Here is a 26,986-nt window from a genome sequence, read left to right as displayed (position 1 = left end):
GTGGCACACTTTTATGGAATGATTTTTATACCAGTGGTCTTCATTCTCTCTCCTGTCTCTCTTGTCTGTGCCCTTAAAAGCATCTAGTGATGGCTGCCCTTTCTCAGCAGCAGCTGGTTTCTCAGCCAGTGTTTTGCGGGCACTGTTGAGGAGTTCTGCCTCTGGCAAAATCTCACCTTTGCCCCCACTGAGGCACTTGGCTGAGGCTCACTCTGTTCTAACCCTTTTATCTTCTGTATTTCTGTGATTTTTTTGTATGTGCATTTTTCAAGCCAGCACGTGGTGAGTCAAGAAGGCCGTTCAGATGTCAGCACAGATTTGATCTTAAAGCCTTGATTATATTCTCCCCTCCCCTGCCCTTGGAAACACTGTTGATTCTTAACTGTTCAGAATGGTTCTCACTTTGCCTGTTTTTGGATTTAAAAGATCCAGAAGCTTAAATCTGAAGGATAAAGCCCCTATAACCAGGGAAAGAGAAAGAAGCTTTTCACAATATTGAATCTCTTTGTGAAAGATGGGCCTCTGGAGGTGGGCAGCTTTTCTCTGAGGAAGCTTACAGAGATGCCCTCAGACTGGGAGACTTACATTTAGATGTACGCAGCATATGCATTCTACCCCTGGACTGTAAAGCTGCATATTGTAAAAAAACCTTTCTAAAACTTACAATTCTTTCCCTAAAATCTGTGTTCAAAGTGGACTCAGAATTGGAAAAGTGCTGCTGAATTATGATGTGGGAGAAGGGTGGTCCTGGGGTGAGAAATCCTGGGGTGAAATGGGAAGAGCATATGAGTTCTGGCTCTAGACCAGTTCCTTAGCTTGATGATGAGACATGTTTCTGCTACATATGCGTAGATTTAGAGCTCTGTGTATAGAACCGTGTGTACGGCTTCTGGTCCTTTGAGCAAACGAGGGCAGTTGCAGCGTCTGAGTGTTGCCATTTATCTTTGCTAGTCAAAAGTCAACTGCAACCTATGATATTTTTAAATAGCTTTTTAATCTTTGCTTTAGGAAGGTTTGTTAGTTTGGGGCACGAGTGTGAGTAAACTTGTTCCTGCTGTGTTTTTGGTGGGGAATAAATACTGCTGTTGACTGCAGTAGTTTATTGACTGCTCTTGAGGCACAGGGTGTCTTGCTAGAGGGTTATACTTTGTCTTCCTCTTGGGGTTGGTAAGCACAGTCTATACGCCTGCAGAAAACTCAGTTACTTGAATATTTGATAAAATATTTTCAGGTATTAAATTATGTACAGCTAACATTTCCTTTTTCCTCCTGTAGTCCTTGATCATGGTGTTTGCTCACTTGGTTCACTCACAACTGGAACCACTCCTAGAGTTCCTGTGTAGTCTCCCCGGACCAACTGGCAAGCCGGCCTTGGAGTTTGTAATGGCCGAATGGATGAGCCGGCAGCACTTGTTCTATGGGCAATATGAAGGCAAAGTCAGGTAGGATGTTTTTATCAGCAGTATCCGTGCATTAATGTTAGCTGACTGATCATCCCATTGCAATTAAATGCACTGGGTGTCAGGGAAAGGGGAACTGGTTCTGGCTTGGCTTAGTGTGTACCAGTGTTGGACAAAATTAATTTTTTCCTGCACTGTCAGTTCAGCTCAGGAGAGCCATGGTCATTGGAGCAATCTCTGATCTTCATCTAAGTGCTCCTCTTGCTGCCTGGTGTTTCTGTGCTGGAACAGGGTGACCCAAGGGGAAGGGGGTGTCTCTTGCACGTGCGGGAGCGCTTTTGAGATTGAACTTCTGTGAATGGGATGAGAACAGCTCCCAGACGTGAAACTGCCTTTGTAGACTACAGTAGAGTTTCAGGGCATTGTAGAGCATTTCCTAAGAGAATCTGGTGACTTCTTGTTGATTTAATGATCTCTTAAAAGTCAATAAAGAAATCAGCTGAAACAGTTTTTTCTCCCTTTTGCTGTAGGAGCACACTTGTGTTCCAGTGGAGGTTGAGTACTATATTCCAAGGCATGAAATGCTCTGTGTTAATTTAAATTTTGTTGCAGCTGCTGTCTTTGATTTTTCTGGAAATGTGAAGCCTAACAGACCACTCTTAGGGGTCTCACCAGCTGTTAACTCACTTGTTAGTACATGTTGGTGTGTTATTGCTATAAGGCAGTCAAATAGCCTGTGAAATAAATAATAAGAAAAAGCATGTTTAAAGTGGAAGTTTGTGAGTGATCATGCAGAAGAAGAGGCAGTCTGATTTGGGGGTCTGGTGCTGGTTTCAGTCACACTTGGTCTGTTTCACCCCAAGGGGCAGTGGTTTATCCCCATTTTGACAGAGCAGGGATGATGCAGGATCCCCTGATACTGCTTCGGGCCACAGGGAAAAGCCAAGGCTGATGCTGACAGGGAGAACAAGGTTAAACTTTGTTGTTCAGTGCTGTCTCCATATTGTCCAAGATTAGTGCTCTTTGTGTATGGAGGACTTGATGGGTCTCCACTCTACATTAAACATTTTGATTTGGCTTGTTAACGGTGACTTTTATTGTACATTAGAAAATGCTAGGTGTTTTCTGCATACAGAAGAAAAGCAATACCTGCTCAGAGGACCGACCCTCTTGTTCAGAGTTAGTAAAAGGAACGTAAAGATAACTGTCACCTTCTGTGCCCATCAATCCCCATCTCTTTGAGCGGCAGGTTGAAGAAGTGGCTATTTGCTCTTGACTTGCATGATGAAAGGATGGGAAAACTTTGGGCAACTCGGGTAACATGTAGGATCTGGGTCCAAACCAGCAGTATGGGACCTCAGAGCCATAGGGTGGGAGAGAAAGAGGGTGTGAAGTGAAAGTACAAAAAGAGCGAGTTCCACAGAGCTCCAAACCTTAGACTTGTGGAGCCAGGAAAGAGGTTTCAGTCAAGCATAAATTGGTGGCCTTAGCCTGTAGTCAAAGTAATTCTCAGTATGGCTTGAAAACAGCCTGGAACTGGAGAAGGTTTGAAAGTATGGAGTAGAAATCTGAGCAGCAGAGATGGAAAGAACACATGAAGATATCAAGGGAGCAAACTAGAAGATCTGAGTGTAGCAGAGCTGCGAAGCACCAGAAATGAAAAAAGGTCTTTGAGACTGAAGTAGAAGAGATGTTCATGGCTGCAGATCAACCAAATTACTACTTTCTTGCCACTGCTTTCCTCTTAATTCCATCTTCATCTGCACGTGGTGGTTCAGGAGTGTGTTTAAACTTAATCATGGAATCACAGACTGGTTTGGATTGGAAGGGACCCAAAGTCCTTGTAGTTCCTATGCCCTGCCATGGGTAGGGACACCCTCCACTAGCCCAGGTTGCCCAAAGCCCCATCCAGCCTGGCCTTGAACACTGCCAGGGAGCCAGGGGCAGCCACAGCTTCTCTGGGCAACCTGTGCCAGGGCCTCAGCACCCTCACAGGGAAGAATTTCTGCCTCAGATCTCACCTAAATCTCCCCTCCCTGGGCTTCAGGCCATTCCCCTTGGCCTGTCACTCCCTGCCCTTGTCACCAGCCCCTCTCCAGCTTTCCTGGAGCCCCTTTAGGGACTGGAAGGGGCTCTAAGGTTTCCCCGCAGCCTTCTCTTCTCCAGGCTGAACAAGCCCAACTCTCTCAGCCTGTCTCCATAGCAGAGGTGCTCCAGCCCTCGGATCATCTCTGTGGCCTCCTCTGGACTCTCTCCAACAGCTCCGTGTCCTTCTTGTCCTGGGGACCCCCGAGCTGGATGCAGCACTGCAGGGGGGTCTCACCAGAGTGGAGCAGAGGGGCAGAATCCCCTCCCTCGACCTGCTGGTCCCATCTCTCTTGATGCAGCCCAGGACACGGGTGGCTTTCTGGGCTGTGAGCATGCATTGCTGGCTCATGTCGAGCTTTTCATCAATCAATACTCCCAAGTCCTTCTCCTCAGGGCTGCTCTCAATCCATTCCTTGCCCAGCCTGTAGTTGCGCTTGGGGCCCTTCTGAACTGGAAAAAACTTTAATGTGTGTAAGCACTGTTTAGTGTTTAATCCAAAGCTTTGTCAGTTTTTGGCTAGCTGTGCAGGTCAGGAGATGAGTGCAGTTTTGGATGCTGACACAAAACAGGAGAAATAGGAAAATTCTGTAATGCTGGTTCTTGGCAACAGTGTAGAAAGAAGAGCATCTGAATGTCTGCTCTGGAGATATGTTCCCTATTCACAATTCACTGTGAAAGCCAGGCAGTTTAGAGCAATTCTGATCTGCAATTTTCCTATTTCCTGCTTCCCAGCTCTGTAGCATTGTGTAAACTCCTTCAGTATGGCATCAACACAGATGACAAGCGACTTCAGGACATTAGGGTAAAGGGAGAAGAAATATTTAATATGGATGAGGGAATACGGACACGATCAAAGTCAGCCAAAAGTAAGTAATCATTTTGCTGGTTTTATCAGTGGGGTTTTTTTTCCTGTTAATAGAAACTATGAAAGGCCTTAAAACACATCTTTCAGATCGCACAAAGCTGTGGGAGACATTTCCTGGAGAAGGTGCATGTTGGTTTTTAGAGCTAATCCATACATCATGTACTTCACATATCCATTATTTGCCTTAATTCTGCCAAAGACTGATTTGGAAGACTCTTGATGTCTCTGATTTAATATAAGTGAATGAGGTGATTATGGCATAGGGAATATATAAATATTCCCTATAAATAAATAAAATAACTCAGTGTTATTTTGCATCATCCTGTTCCGTCTAATGAGATAGAATTGATAATTTCGTGATGCCTAGTAGCTTCTCTGAGAGGAAAATGTGTTTAGTGCATGTAGTGATTTTTTTTTTTTTTTTTTTTAACGAGAGAGACTTTTGCAAATATCAGCAATGATTTCAACAAGTTAGAGATCAGTTTTAAGGAAAGCTTGGCCGATCTTCTGCATAAGACTTGTCTTATTTTAACTGGCTGAACCGCAAATTTTTGATTGGAGGTTACTGTATAGAGATTCATATATTAAATTGGAGAGAGCACTGGGCTGAGCTCTAGAGGGGGAGACACCAAGGAGCCGCTGTCCTCAGCGGTCAGCCAAAACCTTGGTTCTGCAACTTGCTGTGCTAAAGCTCGTGCACAACCAGTTGCAGGACAGGATGTAACAGCTGTACAGGTGCACACTGGAAGCCCATCGAGGCAGTTGGTTCTCCTCAAGCCTTCAGCTGTTGTAGGATTGGGGGATTTGGGGGAATGCAGTAGCACTTAGTAAAGGAAATAAATAGCGGAAAGCACTAGGAGTGTAAGAGGTAAGTAGCAGTCACAAAACACGCGCTACCTTTTTATTCTTTGCTTAAAAAACTCCACCAAACAGCACAAGCCAAACTAACTCAGATATTGTCTGCTCAGACAGAACAACATAATTGCTAGCATTTGAGCACCTAAAGAGTTAGAACTAGTGCTCCCAGTTTCTTTATTTGATAGGATCTTTACTTTTGCAATTTAAGACAAAAACACTGTCTAGCTATCCCTATGGAATAATTCGGCCTTGCAAGAGCCCTGGCGAGGAAAAGTCAGAGCTTGCAGTGTCTCAGGGTAGAGCCACATGTGGGAGTGCTGCACTGCTCATTTACTTGAAAGCACTGCTAGGTGTGCAACAATAACATTAGAAAAGAATGAAGTCATCTGTAAACAAGGATTTCATTGAGTAGACTCACAAATTCCTTCAGCTGTGAAGATTTTAACTCTGCCTTCTCTTCATTCAAAATAGGCAAGATTTGATATTGCAGTTAAGATCTTTGGAAATGTAGCTGTGAAGGTATATGGAAGGAACATTTGAGGTTTTTTTGTTAGTCCCTTTTTCCTCCCAGCCTGGATGGTTTTGCTCGTCTGTGAGCACTTTAAATGTATGGTAAAATTAAAAAAAAAAACAATCGGCACAAAAAAGTGCCTATTTTTAACAGCTTTTTGTTAAAAGCAGTATGAATATATATTTTTCTTCTCTTACAGATCCTGAACGCTGGACAAACATTCCTTTGTTAGTAAAAATCTTAAAATTAATAATAAATGAACTCTCTAATGCAATGGAAGCAAATGCATCTAGACAGACAACTGCAGATTGGAGCCAAGGTGAAATACTGGGTTTGCTTTTCCTCTTTGCATGGCTTAAATCTACTTTGTAATCTCTTCAGAAGTATTTACACTAATAAGAAACTCTCAATAGTAAATAGCATACCTGTAATTACAAAGGCTTAAATAGTGATCCAAAGGATAAGATCAGTGTTGTGTATTCTTATACCTAAAAATTATTTTGGGCTGGTTTGGAAGATGGGATCTGACCATATGCCAGTAAAATTACCCTTTCCTAGTGCATCAGGTTTGTCTGTCTTCCTCCCTACTTCAAGCATCCGTTCTTGCTCTGATTTTTGCTGAGCTCCAGTTCTTGAGTTACACATTCCAAAGGGATGGTAAAGGGTGTGGGTCTTTCCCTTCATCCACCTGCCCGAGCAGGGATGTTTGCCTAAAAGCTATATGCTGCCCTGTAGAGGAATCCGACATACTGGACCTCTCAGATTTTGTTTATTTCTAGAAATTTTTGTTTTCTAAACAGATGATTCGAATGATATGTGGGAGGATCAGGAAGAGGACGACGATGAAGATGAAGGCTTAGCAGGACAGTTCTTATCAGATATTCTTTCCACAAACAAGTATGGTAAGCAACAGCTTCGAAGAGAAAATAGAGTAGGTGACATCCTAGCCAAAGTTTTCTTTCCTGGAGGCAAGGGGAAGGAAATACTACACTGGGATTTTGAATAAGGACCTCTTTCTGTAAGAGAGGGACAGGTCTTTGAATAACACGTTGATTAAATAACTGCAGTTTTCACCTGAGAGTTCAAATGCTGCGTAGGCTTCACGTTGCTGTGAGGTTCGTGCAGGTATTTCTTCTAAAGAGAAAATTGATGCTCAAAGATGTAGACATGACCTTGGAATGACAGTGTTGTAGAAGTGGATGAGCTTGTTTGTGGTGTGACTTTGAGAGATAATATCCGCATAAAGAAGATGAAGCGGATGTATCATCTCCTTTGCTCTCCAGTTTGCGTATAGTCTTAGAAGGGAGAACCTTGCAGGCAAATACAATAAGGGAGACTACTTACATTAGCACAGAATTGGAAATGTGTCACCTTGACATAATCTTAAGGCATAAGATAATAGTGCACGTAACTAACAAACCTGCTCATCTAGTATCCCGTGTATGCTCATCTCACCTGTGCATTCCTCGAGACTCCCACTATGTCCCATCTTGTTCTGGGGTTTAGTTTTTTCTAATCATGTCAACCTAAGGAGCCAATATTCTGGATACTTTTTTTTTTTTTTACCCAGCAGTACTGAAACTATTTCTTTTTGGATCCTTGGATTTCAACAATACTCTAATAGAATACTTCCTGAGATATTTTGCTTTGTTTGATGTTAAAACCTGCTGATTTGCCTCTGACAGATGAGGATTACTATGAAGATGATGAAGAGGATGATCCAGATGCATTAAAGGACCCTCTTTACCAAATAGATCTCCAGGTGATGCTCTAGAATGAGGTTTTTTTAATCAGATTCCTATCGTTCCTTATACACTTAATTTTTTTTTTTTTTTTATGTTGTCCTTCAACAAAACTGTAAACCATTGGAAACACCAGTTATCGATTGCTGTCCCAAAGGTGCTCAGTTCATTGAAATTACTTTGGGAAGTGCTGATATCCCATGAATGCCTGGAGCTATTTTTCCAGATCGGATCAATATGTGTAACTTGGAAATGTGAATGTACAGAACTTTTTGAACAGAGGGAGATGAGATGTTTCTACCCATGAGCTTCACAGCTATTTGCTGAAGTCAAAAGTAGATTGGAGACTGAACATGACAGAATTTCATACTCCGCTGGTAGATGCTCCCACCCAGTCAGTCCCTGTGTGATACTTTGCTCCTGCTCTTTACCACCGCCTGGCAGCCGTTGAGCAGCCCTTCCCCTCTGCTGCAGCCCTTCCTTCGGCATCGCTTTTCTGTTTCCTGCCATCCCTTTGTCTGACTTTGGTGCATGTTGAGGTTTATCTTTTGATACGTGAGAGGAACAGAATTTCCAAAGTGATGTGATGCTAACTGGGTCTTTCTCTCTTCCTTTCAGGCCTATCTCACTGACTTCCTCTGTCAGTTTGCACAGCAGCCCTGCTATGCAATGTTTTCAGACCATCTCAATGAGAATGAAAAGCGAGTGTTACAGGCCATTGGTATATAAACCCACTCGAGAGACCACCCTGATCATATCTGAACAATGTTTTTTTTTGTTTTTTTTTGCTTATTCCACGTTTTATGATTAAACATAAAACATTTTCCAGTGTCTACCTGCTTGTTACAGGTGGATGACGGCCTCGTTGCGATGTATTGAGCCTCATCTTAACACGAATCTGCTAAGGGAAGGAATACTAAGAAAGCAGCAAGGACAGAAGTCTGTAGAGCTTTGCACATTTGGTCTCACCACGGGAGCACTTTCATTTTCCACAGTAACTTTCCAGGAAGTTCTTTAAAAAAAAAAAAAAATTAAAAAAAAATGTGTCCTTAATATTTTTAAAAGCAAACTGTCTCTACCTGTGAAGAGGCACTTAACTGAGTTTCCCACAGCACAGCTGGACAGAGAAAGGAATTGGGTCACTTACAGGTTGCTTGGATGTATCTTGTGAAATTGGAAGGTTGTTCCTCTTCGCGCTTGTATAACACATACAGGGTAAATATCTTGATCTTACAGTGTGACTTCTTTTTATAGAACTATAGACTCTTTTATCAGAGATGCCTGAATGATATGGAACCTGTTTACAGGAGTTTGGATGGGAAGCTGAGACAATAAAACTGAGTGCGTATCTTTTTTCCTGTTGTGGATGGGGCTTTGACACTCACATCTGCTGTCTAGTCCCATGGGAGCAGTTCTTTACTAACGCTTTTGTGTGCACATGCTCAAAGGAAGCTACCACTTAAATTTCTGTTCCTGTGGCATGTGGCTACTAAAGACTTTGGTTTTATGGAACACAAGCAGCCACAATTCTTAGGGGGAAAAAAACCTGATTGTATTTAACATATTTGCTCCATGACAGCCACTCTGAACTACTTTTGCTTCCTTCACACTCCTGTGTGTATTTTTATAGAGTGGTAAAATAACATTTGCAAATTGATTTACCCATGAGAACAGCGTGATGTATCTCACAACACCTCTCTGCCTTTGGTTCCCCCTTGGGGAAAATGAAAATAAAACTATTAAAATGTACATTGGTATCCTTCTTATAAAACAGATTTAAAAGGAACTTGCACTTGTTTCCTGAAGTCACTTTTTAAAGACATATTTCTCCTTAAGAAACTTTCTGTATGTGCCGCCTGGAGGATGTTAGGGTATTTCACAGGAGTCATCTGGACAGAAAGGGAGTCCTGTAATGGATACATCTTCTTCTGCTTAAAAGAAAAGGCTGACCCATTATAGAGTTTCCTTTCTTAAGAAAGGTACTTGCTGTTCCTTTGTGGAATCATATGCTTTGAAGTTGTATCTAAAAACCTCCAAAGAGCTGGAGTAATTCTGTATCTTACTGGTCTAACAGAGTATAGCTTTTCACTTTTTTACCAGGCGGGGATAATAAATTAACTTTTTAATGGACAAAGATGGCACAATTTGTTTAGCACATGTGGGGAAAATGGTAAAGTAACCCTGAATTCCAAAGCAGACCTTGCTCTCCCCTCCCACCCCAAGCCCTCCCATTGTGCCTGGGCAGAACTAGGGGGGAATCCCCACCAGTCGCTGCAGACTGATCTGCGAGTTCTGGATGGCTTTGTATGAATAGCTCTATGAGAAGCAGAATTTGAAGCCTGATCTTTCTGTGTGTGTAATAAGGCATAAGCTCTGATCACAGGTTTCCATGCAGCTGTGTCACGGTATCTTTCTTCCCCGTGGATTCTCTGGTGTATAAGAATATATAATTAAACTTGGTGCTATGGCCTTCCCTTCAGCGCGAACTCTGCGGCTCTGTCTTCTACCTAGACGTTATTTTTTTTTTTTTTCAAGTCTATTAGGAATTTTGTTTTGAGGCATTTGTGTGTCTCTCAGCTTTCACTGAAAAGGGCCAAGTTAAACTAAACAGTGCAGTCTCTTGAGAAAACCCAGCTAGGAGCAGATGGCCGCAGTGGTGTGTCCTGCTAGCTGTACAGGAAGGATCACCTGAGTGTCCTCAGCCCTGAGAAGAGGTAGGACCGTCTTTTTTTTGCCCCATGTCTTGGCAGCAAGGCTCAAAACCAGTCATCCGTTCTTGGAGGTAAGTGAATACCAAACATCTGGAAGCATCTAGGTGTGGTTTAGGGTGTCAGCTGTAAATGGAGCACATTCAGGTCTGGTTAGGCAGGGCTGGTGGAGAGGGGCTGGTGGGGGTCGCGGGCTCGCTGGTGGGAGGTGGCTGCTGGGTGCCTTGGTGGTGCTTGCTTTAGTTAAGTCGGATGGTGGGTTTAAACAAGGCCATGAAAAATGAGACCGGCTTAGTACTTCCGATGCTGTTCCTCATCTGAACTGAGAAATGCAAGGATTTCTTTGTGATTGCAAGGTCCAAAAAGTAGATGGGCCGGGGTCTTGTAGAGTTCCTATTGGAGCTCTTCAGTGTGTTGGTTAGAAACTGATTTGCAGGTATCGATGGGTTTTCCAGGACTGTAGCTGGTGAGAAGGGAAAAGATTGGGGGATAAGTGGCTTTCAGGGACAGAACCCTCCTGCAGCATCAGCTCACACACAGCCTGAGCTGGCCGGGCACTGTGCCGCTGCACGGGAGCTGGGGACCAGCCCTGGAGATGGTCCCGTCCCCACCTGTGGCTGGTGGGCACAGGAACAGCGTAGTTGTGCAGCACACTCTATTGCAAGCGAACTTGTGGTGCGCAAGATGGTTTTTGGCAGAAATACTGTGACTCGAGCTTCCCCTAGAAAGAGGCCAAATAGGGTGTGAGAGCGACTGCACAAGGGGCGACGGTTGAAGGGCCTCTGCGTGGTCTTACTGATGCTTGCACTGATGGTAACTCCTTCGCTCTTCTGCTTTCCTGCTGTCCTTCCTAACACAATTCTGAATGCTCCGTGATGTATCTTTAAACAAGAACTGCGTTTGCTGGAGGGGTGTCAGCTTTGCTGTAACAAATCTGACCGGTAACGAGGGATTGCGCAGGATGAAAAATGCTGGACTGTACGGAGATGTGCCTAAGGTCTGGGTGCGAGGTGCAGAGCACCCCTCTTGTTTGCTGTTGAGAAGAAACTAAACTAATAGTCATAAAGGTTACTAAGGCCATGTTAGGAAACACAAGCTCCCTGTTAAATTAAAACCAAAGGGTGGGATGCAGGCTACTGCGCTGCCCTGGGCACGTGCCACTGCCGACGTCGGTGCGTGGCACGCGTCCTGCTCACAGCTCCTCTGTGGGGAGCGACTGCTCGTGGTTTGCACACTGGGTGTTACGTTGCTAGAATAGCACGAACTGATAGCCGCAGACTAATCTTAACTAGTTAACAGCTCAGCTATGACTCTGGAATGAGACTTTATGCATATTCATGAGTACTGTTCTTGGTTTGGTTTTTTGTATTAACAAATAAACTCTTGTAACGCACAAACCTGCCTGGCTTCTGCGTCCTTCAGGGACAGCCCCGGCGCCTCCGCCGGGCACGGGCCTCGAACGCGGGACCCCGGGGCTCGGACGCGGGCCCTGCGGAGCGGTGCATGCTGGGGGTTGTAGTCCGGGGGGGCTGGCACGCCGGGCGCGCTGGTCGCGGGGCAGGCCGGGAGCCGTAGTCCGGCGGGGAGCCGCAGCCGTAGTCCGGCGGGCGGCTCCGCGGTCGCCGGGTGCCGGCGAGGCTGGCGCGGGCCATGGCGGCGGTCGGAGCCCCGGCGGGCGGTGCAGGGCGCTCGAAGGTGGCGCCGAGCGTGGACTTCGACCACAGCTGCTCGGACAGCGTCGAGTACCTCACCCTCAACTTCGGGCCCTTCGAGACGGTGCACCGGTGGCGCCGCCTCCCGCCCTGCGACGAGTTCGTGGGGGCCCGGTGAGCGGGGGGCGGCGGGCTGGGGGGGGGGGGACACGACTCGTCCCCGCGGCTCCTGACCGCCGCTCTCTGCCGCCCGCAGGCGCAGCAAGCACACCGTGGTGGCCTACCGGGACGCCATCTACGTCTTCGGCGGGGACAACGGGTAAGGCCGTGCGCGCCTGTGGGAAGCGGGGCGGGGGGCGAGGGGAGTCGGGCCCGAGGGCAGCCCCTGGCCGGCTCCGCGGCCTGGCTCAGCCGCCTCTCTCGTTCCTCCCCGCAGGAAGACGATGCTGAACGACCTGCTGCGCTTCGACGTGAAGGACTGCTCGTGGTGCAGGTGGGCCGCGCTCTGCTCCAGGCCCGGGCCCGGGCCCTCCCCTCCCGTGGGGTGGGAGATGCCTCGGCTCTCCGCGGCTCCTCGATCCCAGGTGTAGAAGCTGGGGGCTCTGCCAGGGAGAAAGAAGCATCGCCCCCCACCCAGGCGCTGTGCAGCTGACCTCTGCCAGCCAGCCGAGTGGCTGAGCCGTCAGGGGGTCGTTGGGTGCCCCCGCACAGCTCCTGCTTGCGAGGGATGCTGGGCAGCACGGCCACGGACAGAGTGCCGTGGGTTGCCAATGTTGGGACGCCCTGTGAGAGGGCCGAAAGGATGCGCAGACGGGGGGATCGGCCTGCGGCAGCCCCTCAGGGCGGGAAGGGTGCCGGGACGTTCATAGATGTCTTTGTTTTGCCCCTGTGCTCTGGACTGTGCTGTCTGTGTTGTCTCACCCGCTTGCTATCTCTGCCAGACGGATTTCAGCAGCATCACGTTTGTAACCGTTTATGCTTACAGCGCTATGTCTGTCATAAAATCTTAGTATAATTAAGAAACCAAAACTAGTGAAAACACTCAGGAGCAGCAGAATAACTTTTACCAATTGTTTCTATTTTGAATTTGCACAATAGCTTTGAGTGCCCAAAGCATGACAAGGGTGTTTGACTGCCGCTGTTCTAAATGTTGTGCAGGGCTTTTACCACGGGGACCCCGCCAGCGCCACGCTATCACCACTCAGCTGTGGTCTATGGGAGCAGCATGTTTGTGTTTGGTAAGACAGCGGCAGATAACGGTTGTGCGTGCTTGGGACGATAAATGTGCTGGTATTGTTTTGAAAAAAAGAATGAGATGGTTTTAGGAAGTGTCAAAAGATCTTATTCAGTAGCAAATCCAGTATTTTTCATGGCTGACTGTGATTTCAACTTTAGCTTGGAAATACTTTTGCTATTTTGTTTAAAGACAAGCTGACTTGAAACTCATTGATATAGCATTTCTCCCACCCATAGCAGGCCATTAGCCAAATACCTTCTCTTTGTGTGGTGTAAACTTGAGTTTTCTTCTGTATAACGACTAGAAGTGTGTGTGCTGTCTTGCATTTGAGTCTCATGGAATTGTTGTTGCCCAGGTGGCTATACTGGAGACATTTATTCCAATTCCAACCTGAAGAATAAGAATGATCTCTTTGAATATAAGTTTGCAACTGGACAGTGGACAGAGTGGAAGACTGAAGGAAGGTAAGGAGCCGGCAGCATCACTCACTCTTCAAGGGGACTTAGCGTAACTCAGCAAACATTTAAAATAACTTCACAGAGAATGATATTGAAATGCTTCAGACAAAATGTCAGCAACTGGAAAGGGAGAGGGAAGGTAACCTGAAAGCTATTTCTGCCTTTCAAGAGCACTTTTTTTCAGTCACAGCTGAGAGAAACCATTTTTTGTCTGAAAAGAAAAAGAATTGGATCAGAAGTATCAGAACTACAAGATAAATTAAAAGAGCTAGGGTCAACTAAGGTGGATTCTGCTGAATTCATTAGAAGGTTAGAGGGTGAAGTGAGAACACAAATCTGCTTGAGGCTGCAAAACTCGAGGTAAATCAATTATCAAATGAAAAAGATCATCTTCTGCAGAAGTTGCAAAGTTTGGAAAAGGATGCTGTGTCTTTCACCTTAGGAAAAACTCCAAAACAAAGCAGTAGATTTGAACAAGGATAAAGAGCTGCTTGTAAGAGAGTGGGAAGTGATGCAGAGTAAATTAAGCTCATTTATTAACTTCATTCACAGTTAGAATTCGTTACTAATATTAAGACTGCAGGACAATTTCTGCTCTATTTTCTTGATTAAAGTTTTCTGAAAACTGTCTTTTGTTCTGAAGGAGTTTTTTTGCAAGACCTCCATTCCAGAGTATACTATCTAGGAAATTTGACCGAAATCCATTCTTGGTGTTTCATTTCTGTGACAGAAGGAATGAGAGCAAAGGAAACTTTTTCTTCTGAATTTCCTTTTCAAGGAAAATTTGCTGATCCCTCAGAGTTTCAATTTAGTTTTATCAGAAACCAACTTGAAGCTTATTTGTAGTTAAATCTACACATTCTTTTTTGATTAAAGTTTTACTTTCTTGGAGTGCTCCAAAATGCGCACACTTGCTTGAAGCACCTTAAAGTGATGTCTTTACACACAAATAAATTCAGAAACCAATGAATGAGTTGATGATACACGTTTAGATCTGTTGAACACAGGTTCCTGAGATTCAGCTGTCCAAGGCAAAATCAAAACCAATAATGCATTACTTCTTAAAGTTGACTTTGTGCCTGTTTCAGGATGTTATCCAGGACACCGATTTTGACCCGACTACTTAACGTTTACCACACCCGCGTATGGGACATACTGTGACTTTACACACAGTTCATTACACGTTTGAAGTTTCTGAAATGCTGATTTTAGTGCAGGGAGGGAAGGGAACTTTTATTACTGTGTTTTGTAGAAAGGGATGAGGAACGCACAATCTGTTCTTCAGTTACTGTTGCTCACCTCTAATGAGCATATGTTTAAGAACATGGACCACATCAGTAACTTCTCTTTCTGGTTATTCTAGCAACTTCGGCCATTTCAGAGAGTAATTCTTATTCATATTTTATGAACTCAGATGTCCTTGTCTTTCCCTGCAGTTACAAGTGACCTCAGACGAGCTAACATTACATCGACTGGCCTTGCGGCATCACTGTTTTGTTCAGCCCTTCTTGGCTGATTTAGTAAAAATGACAAAAATTAGGGAGGAGAAATCACAGGATTTATCTTTTGTTGTGGGCACTGCATCTCAGGAATGCCCCTGCTGAACAATCCCAAATAAGCTTTGTGACCTCCATCCCGGGTCTCTTTTGCGTGTTCCCCCTTCTTAGTGCATGACAGCATGCATGGGATTTCTCTAGCACGAGTGGATTGCTACGTTACCGTAAAGACAGTCCTATTAAATGTCCCACTATTTAGCTACTTCCCATAAAATAAAGAGCATTTGAAGCCTGGCAAGGAACTAATTGGGATTTTTTTTTTTCTTTCTCTTTTTTTCTGTATGTGTTAAGGCAATTTTTCTGTAGTGAAGGAAGCAGAGTGTAAAATTCTAACACGTACCCTTCGGAGGCCTGCTTTGTGTTTTGGGGATGTATGACAGAAGCAGTGTCTTGGCTTGAAGCTGTTTTGTGTCGGGGACTTTATTCTTCCTACACGTGCATTTTAGCTGTTGCGCGGATCCTTCTTACAGCACCTCTGCAGGTGATGGCAGATTTTTTTTTCTTAATTTTCTCCATTGCAGGTTGCCAGTTGCGAGGTCAGCTCACGGTGCAACAGTGTATAGTGATAAGCTGTGGATCTTTGCAGGATACGATGGCAATGCACGGTACGTGGTGAGATCGCTCTGTCCTTGGGTGCTTTTGTAAAATCCCAGTCCCTCGCTTTTCACCTCTGTAGAGACATTTTCATATGCTAAGCGATTTAAACACATAACCGGAGCTTTGCAAAACCCAGCCCGTTGTTGAGCATTATGGTTTTGCAGTTCACCGGTTCGTGTTCAGATAAGTATGTGTTTAAAACCTAAAAATCATGGCTATGGATGTATAATTTACAGCCTTCTTGGCTGTAAAGATGCTAAATGATCTTTGAAATTTGACAAACGAGCATTTCTCTAAAGATACCTGCCACAGGCCTTCTGATGTCGCTGAAGGCTTACAGAACAAAGTGAGGATTTTCTCTGAAGTCATATGACAGAACTAAGAACAACACGTCAGCCTTTTCTCTGAAAACATGTGAAACTCTTGGTGGGATACTGCACCGAAATACCAAGATTATTTAGGTTGAAGGAAGATGAGATTTTCACTGGGGAAAGCCTGGAAATGAGTGGTACTGAGAAGTTAGGGAGAGTCCGGTGCCTTGTCCCAGATGGCAGCTCTCCACGTTTGCTGTTACTCTATCAGGGAAGAATCAGTTCTGAACACATCATTTTTCTCTGTCTTATCATAGAATCATGGGTTGGAAGGGACCTCAAAGATCATCTAGTTCCAACCCCCCTGCTGTGGGGCAGGGACACCCTCCACTAGCCCAGGTTGCCCAAAGCCCCATCCAACCTGGTCTTAAACACTTCCAGGGATGGGGCCTCCACAACCTCTCTGGGCAACCTGTGCCAGGGCCTCACCACTCTAACAGTAAAGAATTTCTTTCTAACATCTAAATCGACCCTCCATCAGCTTCTCCATGGAGTCTTGATGAACTCAAGAAGTATTTTATGTTGATGCACAGTATTTGCATCGTGAGAGCATATACAGCTTCTCACAGACTGGGAGCTGCCTCAGCATGCGGGGCTGCCTCCTTCTGAGGAGAATCTGCAGAAAAGTTATCGGCTCCTCACAGTCTCCAGGAGTACTGCCGCTAATTGGAAAAACAGATGGGATCTTTTCTTTATTTCTGGAGGAGGAGTTGGAGAAAGAGGCATGACTGTGGAATTGCTCAGTTCCAGCTTAGGGAGTTCCCCAGGGACCTTGGGTAGCTGGAAGGAGGGATTGGGTGAGAGGAGCTGTCTAATTTATGTTAAATATGTTTAATCATGTTAAAAAATGTCTTTTTGTGGAACATGAGCCTCCCGGCAGGTTTGAACAAAGGAAACATCTGTAGTTGTCTGTGAGTAACTTGCAACCAGAAGAAGCACAGTCAGATACGTGGTTGTCAGTGATGTGTCAGGTTACCCGCTTCGTCCTCCTTGATGTATTTGAGGTAGGATTCAGCCACATGAATAATTAGTGTGGTCAGTCTTGGGGGTTAGCAGGGATGGGTAGAAGAAAGCAGGGTAATAGGGGGTATTTCTGTAAAAATCCTGAAGATTAAATAGCTCAAATCCATAAGCTCCAGGTAGAGTTGCTGTGCGTAACTGTTAACTGTAGTATACTTGCAACCAGAAAGATGCTAAAGCGAGCTTAGGTGGTGGTATAAAACTTACGTGTAGGACAAAAAGATTATAATTTTTTTTTTCTGTTAGTGGAAGTAGGAGATTCTTCCTGTGCAGGAGAAGGAATGCTGATAAAATAGGATCTCTGTCCTTTCAGTTCTATGAGCTAAAAATTACCAAAAATAAACTGTTTCAAATCAAGGGGGTTTTTTTGTGTTGTAACATAGGTTAAATGATATGTGGACAATTGGCCTACAGGATAGAGAGCTAACGTGCTGGGAAGAGGTAAGAAGCTTTAATACAAACTAACATATAGAATTTTCTTGTTTGGTTTTGTACACAATTATTTAAAACTTCCTGTGCTGGACTGGACTGCTCTCTCTTCAGAATGTATTTGTCACACAGGTGAAAAGAAACAGTTCAAATTTGATTTTGTTTATGTATTTGGAAAACCAAGCAATATATTATATATAGTATAATATATAATATATGATATACTATATATAATATATAATAATATAGTGTGATTTTTGCTTGTGAATCTGAACCGGGCCTAGACTGCCCGTGGGGGCTGTGCTGTGCCCCCCGTAGAAGGGGACTGCGTTTCCACTTCAACCACTGCCATAGGCCAGGAGCTTTGCAGGCTGGCTATCGAGATCAGAGTCCTGATCCTTACAGTGTCAGGGGCTTTAGAAATGTGGCCTCTCATCCTTTTTATCCATGGTAAAACGAGTCTCTGCAGCCATGTAAGCACAGCATTAGTTGATTACCTATAGCCTGATTTATAGGGACTGGGCTGTCTGCACGCATTGCTGCCACGTGGTCTGTCTGCTGATGTATCGCACGATCCTGCAGCACGCTCAACGTGTGTAGTTGTGCACTACGATAATACATTTGTATTTTGAACTTCATTATCTTTCAGATTGAACAAAGTGGTGAAATTCCTCCTTCATGCTGTAATTTTCCCGTGGCTGTTTGCAAAGACAAGATGTTTGTTTTCTCTGGCCAGAGTGGAGCAAAGATTACCAATAATCTCTTTCAGTTTGAATTCAAGGAAAAGATGTAAGTGTAGACAGTTAAGTCACGCAAAATCCACATAGTCCTTGACTGCTAGAGTTGAGAAATGCACATGCTTAAGGGTATTGGGGAAGAATACTGCATCTTATGACGAGGAATGGTAGACAAGATAAAATACGAACTGTTTTAGTGAGACTTTGTCGTTTGCCATGTGCATCAGATTGGTCTTTTTCAGCAGACAAACAGAAAGTTTAGCAGATTCACTTTAAACGGTAAGTATGAATCTTAGCGTATTCAGAATGGGATGCCAAATATTACCTTCTTAAAAGTTGTACTGTGAATACCTGATTAAAACCAGACAGAGGTCCTGTGAAATACGAGTTCATAGTGAAATCACTGGGAAACATAAGATGCGTAAATATTTTTTTAAATCTTGAGTATTCGGTTTGAGACATTTGGTGTGACTTGCTGAGAGTGTCAACCATTGCCCTGAAAATGCGGCCCCTCTGATGGGATAAAAATACCGAAAAGTGGGAATACAGGTGCACTGGTCTGTTCTGACAGCCTGGGCTGTCTGGGCACTGCCTGAGGTGGAACCCCAACTGAAACGACAGGTAACAGCCTCCAGACCTTGGCTGAAATGGTACCGTCGTAGTGAATGAGCGATGCCTTATCTAAATCTAAATGGGATACGGTGCCCTTTCCTTAGAAGGATTAGCTGTTAAATATGTCATAACAGATTATCGATTCCTTCTCAGGTTGTGGTCTTTGAGCTGCTGGGGTTTACATAAACACGTGTGGGTTGTGGAACCACGTTGCCTTTATCACCTTTTCAGTGAGAAGTTTAGCAACACAGAGCTGACGTAGATCTCTGAGAAATCTGCAGGATTAGTCACTGTCTGTTCTCATGCAGCTCAATAAGTACTGCTCCTCTTCTTTATTCTTACAGTCTGAGAGTTAGAAAACTTACTTTGCAGAAAAGAATTGTAAAAAAAAATACACTGTTTCATGTTTAATGTCTCAGTTGGACACGAATTCCTACCGAGCACTTACTTCGAGGCTCCCCTCCTCCTCCACAACGAAGATACGGCCACACAATGGTGGCGTTCGACCGACATCTCTACGTGTTTGGTGGTGCTGCAGATAACACGCTGCCCAACGAGCTTCACTGCTACGACGTGGACTCTCAGACCTGGGAAGTTATCCAGCCCAGCCCAGACAGTGAGGTAAAACGTTCAGCTCTTGTTTTTTCCTTTTATGCTCCATCTTTTTTTTGACCCATTTTTTGCTGTCAGGCTGTGGACGTGTTTTTGACACGGACATTGACTTTTAGCTGAATAGTAAGAGCTCCTTCCCACCAGTGGTTAAGCAGCTGAAATATTACAGGCAGCAGTCTTTAAAAATTAGTCGGTGTTGACACATTGAAAACTTTGCTTAGTACTGTTTAAAGAAATACCATAAACCACTTGTAATTCAAGTTACGAGCCAGTCATTATTTGACAAAGATCAGTAATGAATTCACGATGAGGACCAGGGGTTGTGTGGTTGGCTGTGTGGTGCTGTTGAAGCAGAATTCAAAACTAGACAAGGTTTTGATCGTTCCACTGTGATAATACCTGTGTGTGTAAAATCTTATAAATTCTGTAATTATACAGAATAGCATTTCCCTTTTAGGTCAAGTGTAAAGTGTTTGCTTATGAAGGTATGACTGTAAAATAATAATAGAAATCATAGGGAGGCTCAGAAATGGCTTTTTTGAATGTATTTGCGTTAATAAGATATATACATTAAAAAACGTAGGTTCTTTACATGAACGTAAAAAGGCAGCAGACCACCAAGGGCCACGTAAACGCCCCAAATGAGAAAATATTTAAAAAAAAAATAAAATTATTAACATGTTAATATGTTTCTTTTGGGCTGCTCATTCCAATGCAGCGATTGTGCGATAAAATGTTAATGTATTTTTCATAGCGCACTCACAGATACCGTGTTTCAAGTTGAAGCGCTGAGGGTTTGCATGGTTTCAGTTCACATTTCCGTAAACGTGGTTTCATTGGCCTCTGATCATTTCATTCCCTGAATGCACAAAAAAGGTTTCTTGAAGCCTGTACTAATACGTGTATTTCCTGGATTTAGAATGGATGCATTGGCTGTATTTGCTCATTTCAATAGATTTTACCTTAAGCCATGTTAAAATACTTCAGCTGATTTAATAGTAGGTTTAGAGTGTGTTAGCCGATCTGTGGGGAAGCAGCACTTGATGTTTGTGTGCTGTACAGAGAACTGCAGAGATTAAGATTATACCATAGAGATGAATATTACATGAATTAGGATCAAATGCAGATTTACTAATTGTGCCAGGATTGGTATGACAGAGGTGCTCACATCCTTGACTGTTGCCCAGTATTTTAGTTGGTTTGCAAAGACACGTAACTCTGCATTTGACCAGTAGGACAATACCATTTATACGCTGCCCTTAAATTAACAGTGCATCTGGGGCTTGCTTTGAAAAATTACTTGACCAAAGTATTTCATGGTAGCCTATTTTCTGCTTTACAAAACTGATTTATTTTCATGTGAAATCAATAAAACTGCAGTTCCAACTTGTTAAAGACACAGTTGCCTGCAGGAATGTAGGTCCTGTTCTGTTCCTACTAACGTTACCATTTGGCACTGAAGGCTTCGTCAGTCTTTGGTTCTTCATGATGCGATGGCTTATCGCTTTCAAGAGCAAAACTGCTCCTGACGGTGCTGTAAAACAGCATTGTTACCTGACTTATCGCCTGCTAAATTTAATTTCATATTTCAGAGCTCTTCTCTTGGGCTGTCTGTAATCCCAGGCAGGTGTCTGTCTCTGAGTTGCATGTATTGTATTTTGAAGTTTCTTTCACAGCTATGGCATCTGGAGACTAGTTTAGTAGAAATGGCAAGGGAGATTGAAACACTGTTGAAACATGTGATAGTAAATTTTCTTAAAAGAGCAATTAACTGTAAGATCTGAGAGACTTTTGGCATTTTCAGTAAGTTTTAAATGATTTCGTGTGTTCTGGAGTGATAACTAGATCATTTCTCAGAATTGTTTTCCTGAAGTTTCCACAAGCGTTTGGCAAAGACTTTCAACAGTGGCAATGAATCTCCAATTCCATGCTATTCCCAGGACATTCTGAACTTGAAATTTCCTTTCTTATCCATATCTGTGAAGAAAATTATTCACATGAAGTTGAAACAAGATAGAAGACGTGGAGTGCCTGGAATATTGTGTCCAGTTCTGGGCTCCCCAGTTCAAGACAGACAGGGAACTACTGGGGAGAGTCCAGCCGAGGGCTGTGAGGATGATGAGGGGACCGGAGCATCTCTCGTATGAGGAAAGGCTGAGAAAACTGGGGCTGTTTAGCCTGGAGAACACTGAGAGAGGATCCGATCAATGCTTATAACTATCTAAAGGGTGGGTGTCTAGAGAATGGGGCCAAACTCTTCTCAGTGGGGCCCAGTGACAGGACAAGGGGCAATGGGCACAGACTGGAACACAGGAAGTTCCTTCTGAACATGAGGAAAAACTTCTTCCCTCTGCGGGTGACCGAGCACTGGGACAGGCTGCCCAGAGTGGTTGTGGAGTCTCCTTCTCTGGAGAGATTCAAAACCCACCTGGACACGATCCTGTGCGACCTGCTCTGGGTGATCCTGCTCTAGCAGGGGGGTTGGACTAGATGATCTCCAGAGGTCCCTTCCAACCCCGACCAGTCTGGGATTCTGTGAATCTGCATAGCATATGTTCTCCTTATATTTTTATTGTATTTTATGTTACATGATGTTAGAAATGCTGCATTACAACTTCACTTAACAGCACCATAGCTGGGTTAACTTTCATACTTATCATCATGTGATGAATTTCCTTAATTCTTTCTTCTTTTGGACATTGAGCATGGAGTGGGTAAAGCCTCCTGAGTCCCAAATAAGAAGATTTGGTGCTGATGTAGCTGTTAGGTCAGTAGTGGTTTTTACAGTGCTTTGCAAAAGAGATTTCTTACGCTCATGCTGAAGGAGAGTGATTGCTGCCAGTCCAGTCTTTATTGTTCACTGAACTAAGACTGAGCCAGCCCTGAGAAGCTTTTCAGAGTGATCCAGGAGTGATTTGAACTTTTCAGACCTACGCATGTCAGTACTAGAAATAGGCTGTCAGGTGGAAATGGTATTTGCCCCTGCAACCCTGTTATGAGCGACATGGGAGGTGACAAGTCCCACGAGACTGAAGAATCTCGAGGTTTTCACCCAGAGAAGGTGGCACAATTTGAGCATTAATAACAGTGGGGCAGGTGAGTTCCATGGAGGTCACAGAGCAGTTCACGAGGACAGGCAGCAATCAAGTACCAGGCGCCGTAGGTGCACTGAGAGAGTCTTGCATTTTCTGCATTTTGGGTAAACGTGGAGCAAAAACTGGAAACAAGTCCGGTGATGGACCTGTTCTAGTTTGCTGCCCAGGTCTCTCAAAATTGTTGACAGTGCCTCGCTGTGGCACGGAGGATGGGAAAACAGCTTAGTAAATAGAAGAGGGGAAACTAAAGTGGAACAGGTCAGCACTTCAAAAATAAACCAGGAACTCGCTAGTTTATGCTTTTAGGATGTCTCCAAAATGAATATGAAGACATGCTTTCTGAACTGCACAATTGCAATCCATAGCTCCTCGTACCTTCGTCTTAATGTTATAATATGCATACATATATATTTTACAGAGCACACAGAGCTCTTCTCCATCCTTCCTGTTAGATGATCTTCACAGTTGGGTGTTCTACTTTTCTAAGGCAGCCAGAGGAATATCACGTCAGAGTCCATGCCTGCCTGCGTAACACTGCCAAACCGAGCACTGAGGTGCTGGGTTTCCTTTATACAGGGCTATCAGAGGATTTTAAAAGAATTTAAATACAATTTCCTATTTCTTTTTTGGCTTCAAGTTTTCCTATTGAACTCAAAATATCCTTGGCTTTCTGAAGAAGGTTGGAACAGCATAAAAAATGAGCAGGTGATAAGAGGGAAAATGCCCCATCTTGCACAGCTGCTTCCCAGCAGGCAGACACACGCGTGCACACAGCAGTCAGGGTTTGTGCTACACCAGCGGAGCGCGTTGTAGGGAACGGCAGGGAGGGACGCACGGCCGTTTGTGGACGCAGCCCTGCAGAATCAAAAGCGATGTTTGGAAACAGGCAGTGCCTCATAGAGGACAAGGTGTCGTAGAAAGAGGAAGAAAATTCTCCTTCCTCGCAGTGCTTAGAGAAGGTCAGCATGTGGGATCGTTAGACTGTCTGTGGATCACTCCCCCGTTACCAGGCGAATTACCATCGGCCCCCAGCAACCGCAGGGACTAGTGAGCAATCTCTCTCTCCTGAAGTTACAAGAGAAATGTCTAGAACTTGGCCTGTGAAACATTTTAGTCTCATGATTATGCCTTTCAAAGTCAAGAGCAATAAAAATTTCTGACTTTCAGAGCTCTTAATTTTTCTTTTAATAGGCAAAAAGCAGAGTTAATGTGTTGGTAACTTTCTCTGGCTTACTTTGAGTCACAGTTCTGGATTTCTTCAGATGACATGGTTTGTGGGCAGCTAAGAAGGATTAAAAGGACTTACTCATCCTACCGTGGATGCGTCTGCCACAGTCTCCCTGTGCAGAGATCGGTTACACCCGTTGAGGTATCTTCAGGCAAAAGAAAGATGTTGTTACGTGAACAAACCCCTGAATTCCTGCAGTAAGGCCTCTAACGTGATCTGCCTTCAGATCTGGTGAATGTAGTTGTCAGCGTGTCATGTTCTGCTAGGAGAGACAAAATTTAGCATTTCACAGTCCAAAGAGAAGACTGATACTTTTTGCATTTATAAATTATATGTAGTGTTCAGACTTGCATCCTTTTGAGAAAATATTTTTTAAAAATTTAGGATCTTCATAGCAGTGAGCTTTTCAAGTTTGTGCTCAGTAAGCTGGAGAGAGACATCTTGAAGATGTTAGTGTTCATAAAAACCTGGTTATCAGAGTAACTGTAGTTAAGGTTGTTGCACAGCTCGACTTCTCTTTGTCAAGTCTCCATTCATATCCTTTCTGCGGGATGTTTATTACATCCTTTTACAGAATTTTGCCAGAGAAAGCAAAATGCAGGCATGTGTGGATGATAGGCAGAAGGAATATATTTCTGTAGCTCACTTACGGGTAAGAAATTAGAACAACACAGTATTAACGTGACTCGCATTAAATGGGTGTGAAGTTGGATAACTGAGAGATATGAAATACGGTTTGGAATGAGGAGTAGTTACTCTGCTTAGGTCCTTTAGAGGCTGGTTCTTGTTGCATTGCTATAAACTTTTGTCAACAGCCTGGAAAGAAAACAGAAAATCACAGTTTTCCCCTAATATTTACTAATTGTCCAGAGTTTTGCCTATTAATGATTAAAATAACAGTCACTCAGAGCGATTTGGATTTCTTCTTAAGGTGCGCACAAGGAATACATATTTCAGTATGTGCGTAAAGTAATACATCTAAGAACAGGGTGTGTGGTCTATGTGAATAGTTTCCCTTACAGTATTCCTGGAAACAATGACTTACAAACTGTAGCTGAGACAAGCTCCCTGTAACGTAAAGTGGCTGGGAATACTGATGATATTCTTGGCTCCAGACGCCGACGCAGTGCAGTATCATTTAGTAACATAAATACGTTACCCTCATCTTCGTTAGATAGATCTTCCAGTGTAATATCTCACCATCTTGTGTTCACAAATCAAAGAGGTTGTTCAGAGAAGAAATCTGAAAATGATTAAAGATTGCGAAACACGGTGACCAGCTGTGAAGCGTAGTCTCTTTTAGGGGAGGGTTAGGAAATTAATTCTTCGCTGACCTACCTGGGGAACAGAGGCTCTTTGATCTATTGGTAAAAGGTAGAGCAAGATCCAGTGGCTTAACGTTGAAACTAGAAATATTCAGACTAAAAAAGAAAAGGAAATAAAAGTTTACAAATTGTAAAGAATGAGGGTAATGATTCATTGGAACATTTTATCAGAGCTTTTTGGTAGATTATTCACTACTTCTAAACCAGAATTTGGGATTTTTTAAAAAAGGAAGTTTTCCTAAAAGAAAGACTCCATTTTAGTACTACTTCAACAAAGACTTGTAGGTTGTTTTATGCAGGAAGTCAGATTAAGATCCCAAAAGTACTATTATGGTAATTTGATTTTTGAATACACACCACGGTGCCAAAAAGCAGCAAATGGCTGGTCACTTTTTTTGTAATCTGTTGTTAGATTTCAGTATATTATCTTTTGAGACATTTTCATTGAATGCAGCAATACTTGCTTGTTAAATTGTGCGTAATCCTCTCTGATTAATTATACATGAACAGTAGTTTTCAAATTTGCAACTGATGTATTAAAATGATTTTAAAGGAAAGAGAATTTACTGTTATTGCAGCTGTAAATAAGTTAAAGATTGTCTCATAGTCTGACCTTTGCAGCGATAATGGCACGTCTTGGAAGGCCATTGTTAAAGAACTAACCCCCCTCTTCCAGTCAACACTCTCCAGTGAATGCCAAATGGAAAAGTCTCATCTTCGGAGTAGAACAGAATATCAAGTGATGTCCGTTCTCCCGTCCCCTATTACTTACCATAGCCAGAACTGCAAAATCTCTAGAAGAGCTGATATCACAACAAGCTTTTGTTATTTATGACTTTGCATTTCTATCTAGTGATTTATCCTCCATTGTAAGTTTCTTCATCATGGTCTTCAACTTTCTTTCCTCTTCCACAATCCATGACAATCCCTCTTCGGTCTTAACAGCTTTGTATGAGGAATTGGTACTTACTGAGGTTATCCTCTGCTTTACACCATTGTTAAGCTGTAATAGATGAATTTATGTTGGCAAAAATATTTTTGTCTGCAGTGTATTTATTGAGATTGTCATAACACAGTAGTGCGGTGTTGAAGATTTCATGAGAAGTTTTGAGAAGTCTCTACCTTTAACAACAGGCTAGATGAACCTCTCTCAGGAATGAAGTAGATATTGTTGACCCTGCTTGGGGCGGAGGAACGGAAATAGCCTTTGATGAGGTCCTTTCCAGGTGTCTGTGACAGATTTTTAATTCCATGTTTTCTTACATCGTACAATCAGGAAAATAAGAGGGGAAAAGGAAAGGCTAAGTTTCCATCTTAGACGTAAATTAAATTTCCATCATAACAAGAGCTAAGCTGGGCTTCCAGACCTGTAGTATGTTAAAGAACAGGAGGAAATCTTAGAATTACAAAAGCAGGTAGGTTGGAAGGGACGTCCAGAGGTTTCGAGTCTAACCTTGTACTCAAAGCAGGTCTGGTTAGGGCAGGCTTCTCAGGACCTTGCCCAGTCTGTTTCTGTGGACCTCTGAGCATAGAGATCCAACAGCCTCTCCTGGCTTCTATTGCAGTGTTTGTGCACTATGGTGTAAAAGATCTTCCTCTCATGTGGAGAAGGAATTTCCCATGCTGTAGCCTGTGTCTGTTGCCTCCTGTCTTTCTAGGCACCTCTCACAAGAGTGGCTCTGTCTTCTCTGCACTCCTGTAGGTAGCTGCAGACAGTAAGACATCTCCTTTGCCTTTTCTCCTCTTGTGTATCATGTGCTCCAGCCCCTGATGGTCTTGGTAGCCTTCCACTTGACTTGTTTATGTAGGTCAATGCCTTTCTTGTTCTGAGAAGCCTAAAATTGGGGAGAGTACTTCATATGTGGTCTTACAAATACCGAATAGA

At 43.6% G+C, this 26,986-nt stretch overlaps 2 protein-coding genes across 4 annotated transcripts in view; both read left to right on the top strand.

Annotated features, from left to right (window-relative positions):
* IPO9 (importin 9) overlaps positions 1-11,569 on the top strand; it is a 43,341-nt gene extending 31,772 nt beyond the window's left edge. Inside the window, exons 19-24 of the mRNA XM_075775858.1 lie at positions 1,276-1,442; positions 4,221-4,354; positions 5,922-6,041; positions 6,523-6,624; positions 7,408-7,484; positions 8,083-11,569. Of these exons, the coding sequence (XP_075631973.1) occupies positions 1,276-1,442; positions 4,221-4,354; positions 5,922-6,041; positions 6,523-6,624; positions 7,408-7,484; positions 8,083-8,193 (711 nt within the window). The 3' untranslated portion in view covers positions 8,194-11,569. The remainder of the gene's footprint in view (positions 1-1,275; positions 1,443-4,220; positions 4,355-5,921; positions 6,042-6,522; positions 6,625-7,407; positions 7,485-8,082) is intronic.
* Positions 11,570-11,740: 171 nt separating this feature from the next.
* LZTR1 (leucine zipper like post translational regulator 1) overlaps positions 11,741-26,986 on the top strand; it is a 39,246-nt gene continuing 24,000 nt past the window's right edge. For 2 of the 3 annotated variants that reach the window (XM_075775864.1, XM_075775862.1), the window contains exons 1-9: positions 11,741-11,998; positions 12,081-12,143; positions 12,261-12,317; positions 12,983-13,062; positions 13,417-13,525; positions 15,597-15,680; positions 17,447-17,504; positions 18,142-18,281; positions 19,261-19,462. In XM_075775864.1, coding sequence (XP_075631979.1) covers positions 11,823-11,998; positions 12,081-12,143; positions 12,261-12,317; positions 12,983-13,062; positions 13,417-13,525; positions 15,597-15,680; positions 17,447-17,504; positions 18,142-18,281; positions 19,261-19,462 — 969 coding nt within the window. In that variant the 5' untranslated portion in view covers positions 11,741-11,822. The remainder of the gene's footprint in view (positions 11,999-12,080; positions 12,144-12,260; positions 12,318-12,982; positions 13,063-13,416; positions 13,526-15,596; positions 15,681-17,446; positions 17,505-18,141; positions 18,282-19,260; positions 19,463-26,986) is intronic. The other variant, XM_075775863.1, reaches the window with a different exon arrangement.

This window comes from Balearica regulorum, chromosome 25 (genome assembly GCF_011004875.1).
Source record: "Balearica regulorum gibbericeps isolate bBalReg1 chromosome 25, bBalReg1.pri, whole genome shotgun sequence".
NCBI classification, from domain to species: domain Eukaryota; kingdom Metazoa; phylum Chordata; class Aves; order Gruiformes; family Gruidae; genus Balearica; species Balearica regulorum.
Note: the sequence above shows the minus strand (reverse complement) of the source record. Positions and strands in the feature narration are given on the sequence as shown.